We start from the raw sequence: 12,585 nt of genomic DNA on the forward strand, positions 1-12,585 counted from the left end.
ATTCAAAGCTTTTGACACAGTTTTCCCATACCAAAGTTAATGATCAATTTCCTTCAGGTAATTAAACGCTCACACCATGGAACCATCATAAAACACACACATGCACATACCTTAAGAGCAGAATCACAATCGTGTGTGTGTGTGTGTGTGTGTGTGTGTGTGTGTGCGCGCAAGTTTCCTCTCCTCTCGGCCAAAAAGGAAGAAACCCAGCATAACATTGTAAGTAACATTGTTTAGTTAACTACCGCCTGGCAAATTCATTCATTCACACTCACAGTCACACACACACAAATACACACACACACACACACACACACACACACACACACACACACACACACACACACACACACACAGAGAGAGAGAGTTTGAGAAAAAAAGAAGAGAGAGGAAGCAACATACAATGGAAGACTATGTATGGGAGAACATGTGACCCATTTTTCCCACACACACACACACACACATGTGCATGTGTGCGCAGTATTAAACTCTAGCAGACCTTTAACACACCTCTGCTCCTCTGACTCTTATGGAAACTCACCCTTAAACCTTGACCTAGTAGTCCTCTGCATTATTTTCCATTTACCCCGAACCTGGACTCTGCCTGTGCCCGCAACCATACCATGACCCTCACCATCCCACTTAAAACATGGCAGCATGGAGTAGTTTGATCACCATGGTTTTCAACTCAATGGAAACTTGGTTCCTTAAATTCCTGGGTGAGCAGTATCTCAGAAATAAAATACAAAATACTGCCCTTTACATGGCCTTGTGTCATCAGGTGAAAGCAATGTCCCTGTTAACCTGTAATACCCATACGAACCTTTGGCAAATTTGGGATTTGCTCTGCAGGTCCATCTGGCCAAGAGGCCATTGAAGCCCATTTCCAGTGTCCCTAAAACACGGGCATGTAATACAATTGCTAATCTGGCATGGACGTGTATTTCTTTGGAAATGAAGAAACAACTGCATTTAAACCTTCGTTTACAAGATTGCTACACTTCTGAAACGATTTGGTAAGAGTATATGACAAATAGGGGCGTTCCTCTACCAGTCAGAGCTCCCCTAGTGCAACTGCTCACACAATCGCATCAGATGTAAACTCAGGTTGTCAGGATGAACATATTCTTTATTTACATGATGATGTAATGAATGACTCAATGTAAGATCATCGTTTGCCATATGTTGTATATTAATCCTCCTTGACTTAAGCCTAGACACCTTGACCTGGAACACTTGAAAATATCAGGTGTGACAAGGATGATGCAACCAGAGCTGAACCTTCATGGTGAAGAAGTTTGTTGAAGTGTGTGTGTGTGTGTGTGTGTGTGTGTGTGTTGTATATGCATTAGGATACATGCCATGCATGACATTGTATTCAGAGGCTATTCTAATAGACTAATTCAAATTATGTAGTCTACTAATGCAGAAATGACACACAAAATATCATTAATGCACCGATATGTCAAATATTAGACACACAGGCGACAATTACTAGAATTACTAGAACTTAGTGGGACTAAGCTTATGGAGTCACTACAACTGACCGGATAAAAACTTAATTCTACCTCGTGCTGTGCCACCACTCTCTAAAAGCTTTTGTATGTGCTGGTGACGTCACGTCGTTGAACGGGGATCTCCCAAGCAGACGTGATGCAACCCTGGCACGCGGTTGCATATGTGCCAGGCCCGATGAAACGCAGGAATGCTAACATGTTAACATCGAGTTTGAGCTCTTAAATGTTTAACCTAATTGATCGAATACAATGTCCTCCCTATGGGGCAAGTGCAGAGGGAGCCAAGCAATTTGGCCTAATATTTGTGAATGGGCTTCTGTTAAATCAGCAGTGCAATGTGTTCTGTATTGAAAGGATATTGCACTAGTTACTAGCATGGTGTTCCCCGGTTGTAATCACACGAGATATTTTGCTGGGCCAAAACAAGAGCTATGTGTCTGTTTATCATGTCCTCTTTCTGCCCCCTTTGCGCGCGAGCGTGCACGCACACACACACACACACATTTGGGGTCTATAATTACGCCGCAGGAAATGGGTAGCCTAATCACAATGGGAGTTTTCTACCAAAAAGGGGCTTCCATCCGCCTGCGAGTAGGGTCACGTACCGGTCCGTCAGGGCGCGGTGCCACGACTCGCTTTCTCACTCAGCCCAATAAGTTATTGCAGTCAGAGAGGATACATTAATGAAATGCCAGACGCAATGAAGTGACAAGCCAAATTGGACGGGGCAGAACTGCCTGTTTGTTCCAATTTGGCGTCATAAGCGGGCGCTAGGACTTTGTGTGACTGGTAACTCAGGGAAAAGGGTGTGTGAATGAGGCACATTGTTTGCTTTGTCCCAAAGATAGACGGGCTTTTGTGAGGAACTCCGATTGCCTCAATTTCGACATCATTAATTAACTCTAGTTGAGCAAACGAACAGCTGACGTTTCAGGCTGTCTCATTGCATTGAACTTTCATGGAAACTTGCCTCATGTACTGTATGCGCCCCATACAATGGCGATATGTATAGGAGACCCATACATAGATTACATGAGACTAGAGACATACACTGCCCCCCTAAAACGTTGGGCTCTCACCCACACACACACACACACACGCACGCATACACATCAAACGTCTCTGAAGACTGGGACTAGTCTTCCAAAATAAATACTGACGTGTTTTGCGCGTTGTATTCAAAACATGCCTCTGAGACCGGACATTGAAGTGAGCCAATCAGAAGCCCCCGGGATCCCCACACCTTCTTCCAGGGCAGAACACGAGAAAAAAAAAACTCATTCATGATGTCGCCCACGCGCGTCAAACATTTACAGGCACCGAGCCAGCGCAAGCTACCGCATAAATACCGACTCGCCAGTGAAGGAGGATCAGTCATCTCTTCTAAAAGAAGCTATCACCAGAGATACAACAGGACGTCGGTGTTACTTGAAGCGTTCTATTGATTCTATTTATTTATTCGTTTGATCTTGGTTAAATCGAGCCTGAAGGATGAATCGATTGAATCTTGAGATTTTTGTCATGGCAGCTTTAAGCACGCTGCTCTTGTCCCCGGGCGTCCGGTGCTCGCCTGTTGCAGCGGCACCGGAGCCGATCCGCTGCGCCCCGTGCTCACCGGAGCGACTGGCCTCATGCCCTGCGGTGGATCCCAGTTGTGAAGAGGTTCTACGCGAGCCGGGCTGCGGTTGCTGCAAGGCGTGCGCATTAAAGGCCGGAGACTCGTGTGGCTTCTACACAGCGCCTTGTGGGTCTGGTTATCGCTGCCTACCGAAGCCCGGCGAAAGCCGACCTCTTCATGCGCTCAGCCGAGGGCATGGCATCTGCACCGAAAACACCAATGCTGATACGGAACGTAGCCAGGCGCCACAGCCTGCTGGTATGTTTTACTCATATTGCAAGCGGGTTTATCGGAAGTTAATACAATAATAACTTAACATTAATGGATTCCCTAGGATTAATAGATTCCCTTAAACAAATGAGCATCTCGAAATGTAAAGTGTTTCTGTATATTAACCCCCCCCCCTCTCTCTTCCCAGATCCAAGTGAGACAGACGGGTCGGTGGTGACAGAAACCGGCAACCCCCTTTTCCTCTCCGGCCACGGAAAGCCTATCGACCCCCGGGTGGCTGCCGGAGCGCAAGAGAGCATGAAAGCCAAAGTGAACGCCATTAAAAGGAAACTAGTGGAGCAGGTGAGAAGGGTTGTGCTTCTTCTTTTTCTTCTCTCTCTCTCTCTCTCTCTCTCTCTCTCGCTCTGTGTGTGTGTGTGGGTGGGGGGCGTGATTGGTGTGGGAAACATTGTTCTGTATCAACTTTTGCCATTACACATGGCTACTATAGTTTTAGTGCCTTAATCTTAAACTCCCTGGAATGATTGCGATGTATCACATACTACAAAAGGTGACATGTGAAATGACTACGTGATTGCTTGATAGAGCTGGCCTTTGAGTTACCAGCAGGGGGTGCTCGAATGCCTTCGGTAGGGTATGCTCGACGTGAGAAAAAGCCCGCAGACGTGCTTACAGGCTGCTCTTGCAAACACATAATGCGGCTCCTGTTGTTAGTGCCACTATAAGTATGAGCGTCAGGAATGTAGGGGTCGTAGCAGTCTCTTGATTAAAAAGCTAAAAGGGAAATTGACCGAAAATGTCTGGAATGTTTCATGTGTTTTTTTTTTTTTTTTTAATTTGCTTTTCCTTTCTGTCTCACAGGGCCCCTGTCATGTTGAATTACAAAGGGCACTTGAGAAGATCTCGAAATCCCAGCAGAAGTTGGGCGACAAGCTCACCAGATTTTATCTACCCAACTGTGACAAACATGGACGCTACAAAGCCAAACAGGTATTTATCTTATGTGTCTATGTATCTTGCTTTCTCTCTCACCTGTTTGTGTGTGTGTGTGTGTGTAGGTATCTCTGTGATTGTGGGAGTATGTTTGGCAGTATGTGAGTCTGTGTTTGATTCAGTTCTTGCCAGTTCCTGTGTGTATGTGAGCCAAAGGACGGGAGTGCAGCTCTGTTTTGTGTAGGCTCAGTTTTAGGGCGCTTGTTCAGCTTAATCTCTCTTTACAATTGGAAACACGTGCACACACATACATACACACACACACACACACCCTGTTGGAATCTGATGTCATCACTCCCTGCTTTGGTGTAGCATGACTGAACAGGAATGTATAACCACACATTTGGAGAAGTGTGTATGTGTGTGTGTGTGTATTGCTAAAATAGCTCTTTTAAAAAGGACAGGATGTGAAAGTTTGGGGACTAGCGTATCTGTGTCTTTGGGGGCCTGACTGACCGAACCGATCTCTGCTTCCTCACAGTGTGAGTCATCTCTGGATGGTATGAGGGGGAAGTGCTGGTGTGTGTCACTCTGGAGCGGAAAGAGGATTTTCGGGAGCAGCGACCTTCCGGAAGACTCAGAATGTCCCCTAGAGCAGAATCACTGACGCACGCCTTCCTCTCGCTCATCACTACTGACGTCTTTCTTTTAAAAAAAAGCCTTATTTATTTATTGTCTATTACATCTGGGGGTCTGTAATTCAGGTACATGCGCTGTTGTCGGTGGGTGACATATTCCACTGAAATGAAAAAAAAAAGAAATCTATTTTTTTTTCATAAAAGGAAAACTGATATTTCTATATGTATTTACATGCACTATATAATCTTATTTATTTTCAACCCTGTGTATTCGTATTGATATTGGATATTTCTTATAATGTCAATATTTATAACCTTTTGCCATATTTTTATTTTATTTTTTTTCTATTGTTATTTTTATTATGGTATGTTTATGTTCATGTTTTGAGGTGTGTGATGGAGAAGGGGAATCACTGTGACCAAACTTCTCTGATCTTCTCTCTCTCACACACACTCACACAGATACACTGCATGTCGCATTTGGTGGCGACGGTTTACTGTTATTTTACTGTTTTCTGTTGCGTAATTGTACTTTTTCTGGATTTGTTTTTGTTTGTGCACTGACTGATGTCTTATTTGGTTTGTGGCACTGATATGTATGTGTGTTGGAGGAAACGATCCAGCACATGTACTACTTATCTGGTTGTCCTCGTCCTAAAGGGGAGAAGACACCACTGACCTGGGAACAGCTGCATTGTGGGTCTTGAGGTGGCATCATGCTGAGTCCCAGATCCTGGGTCAGATCCGAATGTTTGAACTACCTCATAGCATTAGAGATGCATGCAAAATGTGTGTTTGTATTGTATGTGTGTGTTTATATGTGTGTGTGTGTGTGTCAGTCACTTTGTGTCTGTTTTGCATAGAAGAAGTGAATGTCTGTTTTTAAAGTGCTGTGCATGTGATTTAAGTGTGACGCGGTTGGGATACACTGTTTTTTTGTCTATCTTCATGTCAGTTTCTTGAATTCCAAAGGACTGTTCATCCATATGCATACTGTACACTATTTTGTAATTTCTTTTGGCATATACACATATCTATATATTTAATAAAATATTTAATCAGATAATTGGCTTGACCTAAATGTGTGTTTGTTTTCAAGGGGGATCTTGATATTAACTGTGTACAGAATTTTAGCAGCAGACTAATGATACTTAAAGGCACCCTTAACAAGATTTGCTCTCGTGGTCCCCCTACCCTTGAAAACGCAATAATAAACAGACTAAGTATGTGTCTTTTGCTACAAAGTATGAACATAACTCTGATATAATATAGAGGGAATGCAGCGACAGCAGTCTGTAGAAAAATATCTCAGAATTCCTGTAGCATAGCAACCCTTTTCCGTTTCGATTTTGGGCTGGAGGGGGGGTAGGGGGCAACTAGAAAGTTGCTAGGTCGGTAATCGCCCACAGAGGGCCGCTCAGACAATGACAGAAGTGCCATTCGTCATGTAATGAGGTTATGTGCCATCAAAATGATTTTGGAAATGTTAAAAACATGTCAGCGGTGCCTTTAAACCTGATCTGTCCAACACAAAACAGATTGAGAAGGGCGGCTTATTTCTGTAGGCATTGGTTCACCGAGGGTACGTACTGCACAAATTTTCATCGTCATCAGAGTCTGTGCAACACTGACAGGACTATCCCAAGGGCAAGATAAAAGCAAAATCTCTATCCCATTTATTCATCGTAACATTTATTTAGCTTTTATGCAAATTGACCCTTAATAAGTGACATGTTCATTAGTATATTTGTTCCCAGGGACTACTGGACACTCACTGATAAAATCAGAGTTTCTCACTGTAGATTCACACGACCTCAAGATATTATTTAAAACTCTGTGACTGAGTTACAGCATATGAACCGAGTGACGTGGCCACTGCAGTGCAGCAGCTGAGCTGGCATACACAAACCAGTCAAGTTAAGTTTATTCATGTAGTGCATTTCATACACAGATGTAACTAAATAAGCTGCACATTCACAAAAATAAAGAATAATAGTAAATAAAAGCATAAAGGGCAATAGTTAAAAATAGTTTAAAAGGTACAGTAAATAAAACTGAAAAGATAATACATAAACGAGACACATGGTAGAACAATTAAAAGACAGATTCCAAATTTGTGACTCAGTGATTCTTAATCAGATTGTGTGGTCAGGTCACATCTCATCAAATATGAATTAGTGCTCAGGTTCACACACAAAGCAGCGTTGTTTCTCTGGAATGAATGAATCAAGAGGTAAGGTATCTGTTCTGTACCTGATCTGCTGTCAGGTGAGAAAAATACTTGTCTGGGTAAATGAGAAGCCATTAAGACAGTAGCCAGACAAGGATTACTTTCATTTAATCAGTGATGATTCAAACTTTACCACCTTCCCTGTACCTAAATCTACAAAGTATTACCCTGATAAAAATACTAAACCAATGATCCCAATTTAACATTCTGTTAAAATTATAGATGGGCACACGCAGCACTAATAGTATAGTAATTGCCACTAATGTCTATATGTAGGCCACATACATATACATACAGTATCCTCCAGAATTCATTGTACTCTCACAATGAAAACAATGAGGAAAAATCCACTCTTGAAGGGAAGAAAATGTATTCTGAGAAAAAGGAAAATCTAGACATAAATATTTTTAACGAAAACACAATGCTCACAATTATTTGTATTATATACAAAACCTAACAGAAGCATTTTCCTATCTAATTTCAACTTATTTAAGTTAATCAGAGTGTCTGTGAACTTTTAGAAGTAGTTCATGACTTTCTTTTTCACTAATGTATGAAAATAAAGTGACACAGAGGCTAAATCCTCTAGTCATTTTTCAACATCAGAAAGGCACACTAAATTTAAATGAAAAGAAAGTGTCAGGAATGTCTATACAAACTAGGTACTTTGTTGAAAATGTCTATATTTACAGTTAAAACAATGATTAAATGGTTCTAATCAACTGGAAATGTGACAAACATGCTTGGACAAAGACCCAAGGCTATCTTGCCCCAACATACAGTATGGAGGATGGAAAGATAGGCAAAAGAACCACTATTTTAAGTTACAGACAAAGGTGTCTGGGGTCACCAAATCCCCCAAAAAATCTTAAAAAGTGACCTCATTGCTAACAGCCAGGTAACAGCCTGTCCAGACATTTAATTACCAATGTAAATGGCAGGAGTTACTAAATTGTACAGTGACTTTGTCTGGAAGTGTGGTCTATTGTCAGATGAAATGAAAATTGTGCTCTTTGGCTGGAAACACGTTAGGTGTCTTTAGCATATATAGAAGAATGACTATACTGAAAATAATCCCAGACCCATACCTAATGAGAATTATGGTGGAGGCGCTGTGGTATTGTGGGGCTGTTTTTATTCCCAAAGGCCTTGGGAATCTAATTAAGGCGCATGGTAACTGAACAACAAGAAAAACCTGAACATTTTCAAAGGAAATCTGTCAGTCTCTGACAAGACTAAAAGTTGGTCATGATTGGATCATTCATCAGGTCAATGAACCAAAACAATCGCCCAGATCAAAACAAATATGGTTTACTGAACACAAAATCAAGCTTCAGCCATTGCCATCTCAGTCCCCTGATCTAAACTCCATAGAAAAATAGTGGGGTGAGTCAAAGAGGAGAGTGCACAAGTGTAGACCTAGGAATCTGGATGATCTGGGGAGATTTTGTAAAGACGAACAGTCTTAAATCTCTTGCTTTGTATTCTCCAACTTTATGGAGTGTCATAGGTAAATATTACAAGCTGTTTTATTGGCAAAGGTTTAAGAAGGTATTATAAGCAGGGTTGCCAATCATTGTGAGCAATGTGTTTTTGTTAAAAATATTTATTTCTTTATGAGATTTTCCTTTTTCTCAAAATAAACTTGCTTCCCTTCAAGGTTGGATTTTTCCTATTTTTTTCATTGTAAGATTAAATTTTGCATATGAAGGTAATGAATTCCAAATTTTGATTAGGCCCTGTCCTATTTAAAAGGGTATATTTAGGCAATATGTGTGTGTGTGTGTTGTTATCGTGGTAATCTCTGAGATGGAGTTCCAGGCTAACTTTAGCATGGTATTTGAGGGGGCTGGGCTGCACTCTTACCAGTGTGTTCCACCCACACTGTATTTGCGCTGGTTGGGCACTGGAATTCCACATACAGCAACCCCCCCACCCCCACCAACACACACACACACACACATACACACACACACACACACCCAGCATGTGCCACACACACAAATATGCAGCACTGCCCCATCTTTTCTATTGCCATCATAACTGAATCCAAGATTATCAGGCTGTGACTTATTTACTTGTAAATAAGTCACAGCCACTTAACTGTTGAAGTTGAATCTGAATAATTATAGTGGATGGAATCCACTATCTTGAAATCTCCTGGCTTCTTCTTCTTCTTATCATTATAACCATTTTTTCTTTTTACCTTTTCAAGAATTAATGCGACTCTAACCGCTTAACGTACAGACATGTTGAAATAACCGTTTTGTAGGTCTGGAGTTGGACAACAGAGTAACTTTTTGACGGTTTGACGCATGTGCTTCAAATTTGGTACAAGTGTTTGTATGGACTCAAAGATGAAGTGAGTTGATGGTGGGGGTCAAAGGTCAAAGGTCAAGTCAATGAACACTCTGCGATATCTCAAGAATGCCTTGACATACATGCCTGAAATTTGGTATGAGTATTTGTACGGATTCAAAGATGAAGTGAATTGATGTTGGAGGTCAAAGGTCAAATGTCAAGGTCAAAAACACCTTGAGTGTTATATCTCAAGAACGCCTTGACACACAAGGTCTTTTGGTACGAGGGTTTGTATGAACTCAAAGATTAAGTGATTTAATGGGGGGTTTTTTCAAGGAATTTCCCCACCAACATTAAGCCAGCAGCTTTCCATCCACTATTGTAATTCCTCTGGCATTACATTCTAGTTACAGTGCATGAAAATGCACTGTACTGTTATTCCAAGGCTTTTTCTTCTTCTTCTTCTTCTTCTTCTTCTTCTTCTTCTTCTAACGCAGTTAATGCAGCTTAAACCGTTTAGCGTTAGAAACTTCATTCAAACTATGTTACGTAGGTCTTACTTAGGACATGTGGGCTTTGTATTTTTCAACTTTGTAACTTTCATACTTTTTAAACTATTAATTAAAAACTAGTCAAAATTTCCCCATAGACTTAACATGGGCTGATGACATCACAATAGAGCCGTAAAGCAATTAGAATGGCAGGTGTTCGGGCCACCTGGACCAACTGCCAGTCTCAGGCTTTAAGCATACAAACTGGCCCTATTAAGACTACACATCCTGTTCAACTGCTTCCTCTGCCAAAAACTGTTTCAAAATAAAAGTCCTCACTACAATATTTCACTGTTAAACAATTTAACCCTTTAAACTACTGAACTTTTTAACTGTTCAGCCATTGTAACTGTTACTTGTCATCAACTATGACTCCTACCCACTGTAGCTAGTTAGCATGTTAGCATTGCTAGCATTTTTAACATTTTTTGCAAAACTGCTAAAAATGATTAGCTAAGTTAGTTAAGTAACATGGCTAGCATAGTTAGCATACTAGTTAGCATAGTTAGCATAACTACTAAAAATGATTAGCTAAACCATATGGTTAGCATAGTTAGCATGTTAACATTGTTAGCATGCTAGTTAGCATAACTACTAAAATGATTAGCTAGGTTAGCTAAGTCGCATGGTTAGTATAGTTAGCATGTTTGCATTGTTAGTATAGTTAGCATGTTTAGCAAAACTGCTAGAAAATTTTAGTTAAGTTAGCTAAGTAGCATGGTTAGCATAGTTAGCATTGCTAGCACTACTATAAAACATTAGCTAAGTAGTATGGTTAGCATAGTTAAAGCATAGTTAAATCTTAGCATAACTGCTAGCAAACATTAGAGCCATTCCAACTTTCAGTTATCGTCAAATATCTACTTCTACACAGCCATTAAACTATTTGAATATCAACATTCATTAAACTGCTAGAAAATGTTAGCTAAGTAGCATGGTTAGCATGTTAGCATAGTTAAAAATCTTAGCATAACTGCTAGCAAACTATAGAGCCATTCCAACTTTCAATTATCGTCAAATATCTACATATACACAGCCATTAAACTATTTGAATATCAACATTCATTAAATTTCATTAAACTTCCAGTCTGTCAACAACTTTTAAACTATTTACCTTCAACTTTTAAACGGTCTACTTTTAAACTATCTATTAAACTAGCTGTCTATCAACAACTTTTAAACTATCTACTGGCTATCAACAACTTTTAAACTATCTACATTCAGCTTTTAAACAGTCTACTTTTAAACTATCAACTTTTATTAAGCTATGCAGCCACCATGTCTATCCTAGCATCACCGTAGTAACCATCTCTGTATTATCTATTTTAACTATACATGATATTTTACATCACAACTTTAGCATTTTCGTGCACTGGTAATTCCTTGGAATTGCATTTCTAGTTATTATTATAACCTTTTCTTTTTACCTTTTCAAGAATTAATGCGACTCTAACCGCTTAACGTACAGACATGTTGAAATAACCGTTGTGAAGGTCTGGAGTGGGGCAAGAGAGTTATTTTTTCAGATTTTTAAAAAAGTTTATACTTTTTGAGAAATAGGGGATTAAAAATGTTAAAAAGATAATTTTTCCCCCTTAGACTTCAAAGGCTGTGATGTCATAATGGCCTAAAGGCAGCTGTGCTTGTTAAGCTCCCAGAGTAGTTCCCGGGCTAATTAGAACACTGACACAGGTGTCACCTGTGAAATCAACTGTCTCAGGTTCTAATGCATACAATCTGGTGCTCTCTAAAACTACACATCCTGTTAAAGTGTTTCCCGTGTGTCAAAATAAAAGTCACAGCCATAACTCATGCTTTGCGCATTATATCTCCAGAACAGTTTGACGCATGTGCTTCAAATTTGGTACAAGTGTTTGTATGGACTCAAAGATGAAGTGAGTTGATGGTGGAGGTCAAAGGTCAAAGGTCAAGTCAATGAACACTCTGAGTGCGATATCTCAAGAATGCCTTGACATACATGCCTGAAATTTGGTATGAGTATTTGTATGGATTCAAAGATGAAGTGAATTGATGTTGGAGGTCAAAGGTCAAATGTCAAGGTGAAAAACACCTTGAGTGTTATATCTCAAGAACGCCTTGACACACAAGGTCTTTTTGAGTGCGAGGGGTTTGTATGAACTCAAAGATTAAGTGATTTAATGGGGGTTTTTTTCAAGGAATTTCCCCACCAACATTAAGCCAGCAGATTTCCATCCACTATTGTAATTCCTCTGGCATTACATTCTAGTTCATCATAATTTCTGATATGATAAGTCACAAAACAATATGTTAGTTAGAGTTACTGTTTACTGTCTAACCATCTCTCCACTACACATGCTAATTAGTCTTTTTTTTTAATTGTATGAAAGTGCATGGCATGCATTCAATGAACACAACTCAAACTCATTCTTAAATTAAAATAGTCTGTTTTTATTTATTTAAAAAAGACATTAAATACAAATGATATTTCACAAGTACAATTCTCCTTTCAAAGAAAACAGTATGTGTAATTTCTACTTTAGTAACATGAAAAGCTTTCATAGAATTAAAATCTTTCAAATGATGA

General features: G+C 40.0%; 1 protein-coding gene across 1 annotated transcript; it reads left to right on the top strand.

The window, feature by feature from the left end:
- The first annotated feature begins 2,767 nt into the window (after positions 1 to 2,767).
- On the top strand, positions 2,768 to 6,003 carry igfbp1a (insulin-like growth factor binding protein 1a). Its single transcript, XM_048253504.1, has 4 exons — positions 2,768 to 3,393; positions 3,554 to 3,708; positions 4,228 to 4,356; positions 4,841 to 6,003. The coding sequence occupies exons 1-4, from the start codon at positions 3,009 to 3,011 to the stop codon at positions 4,964 to 4,966; spliced, it is 795 nt and encodes a 264-aa protein (XP_048109461.1). The 5' UTR covers positions 2,768 to 3,008; the 3' UTR covers positions 4,967 to 6,003.
- Positions 6,004 to 12,585: the final 6,582 nt, after the last annotated feature.

The sequence above is a fragment of the Alosa alosa genome, chromosome 9 (genome assembly GCF_017589495.1).
Source record: "Alosa alosa isolate M-15738 ecotype Scorff River chromosome 9, AALO_Geno_1.1, whole genome shotgun sequence".
NCBI lineage: Eukaryota > Metazoa > Chordata > Actinopteri > Clupeiformes > Clupeidae > Alosa > Alosa alosa.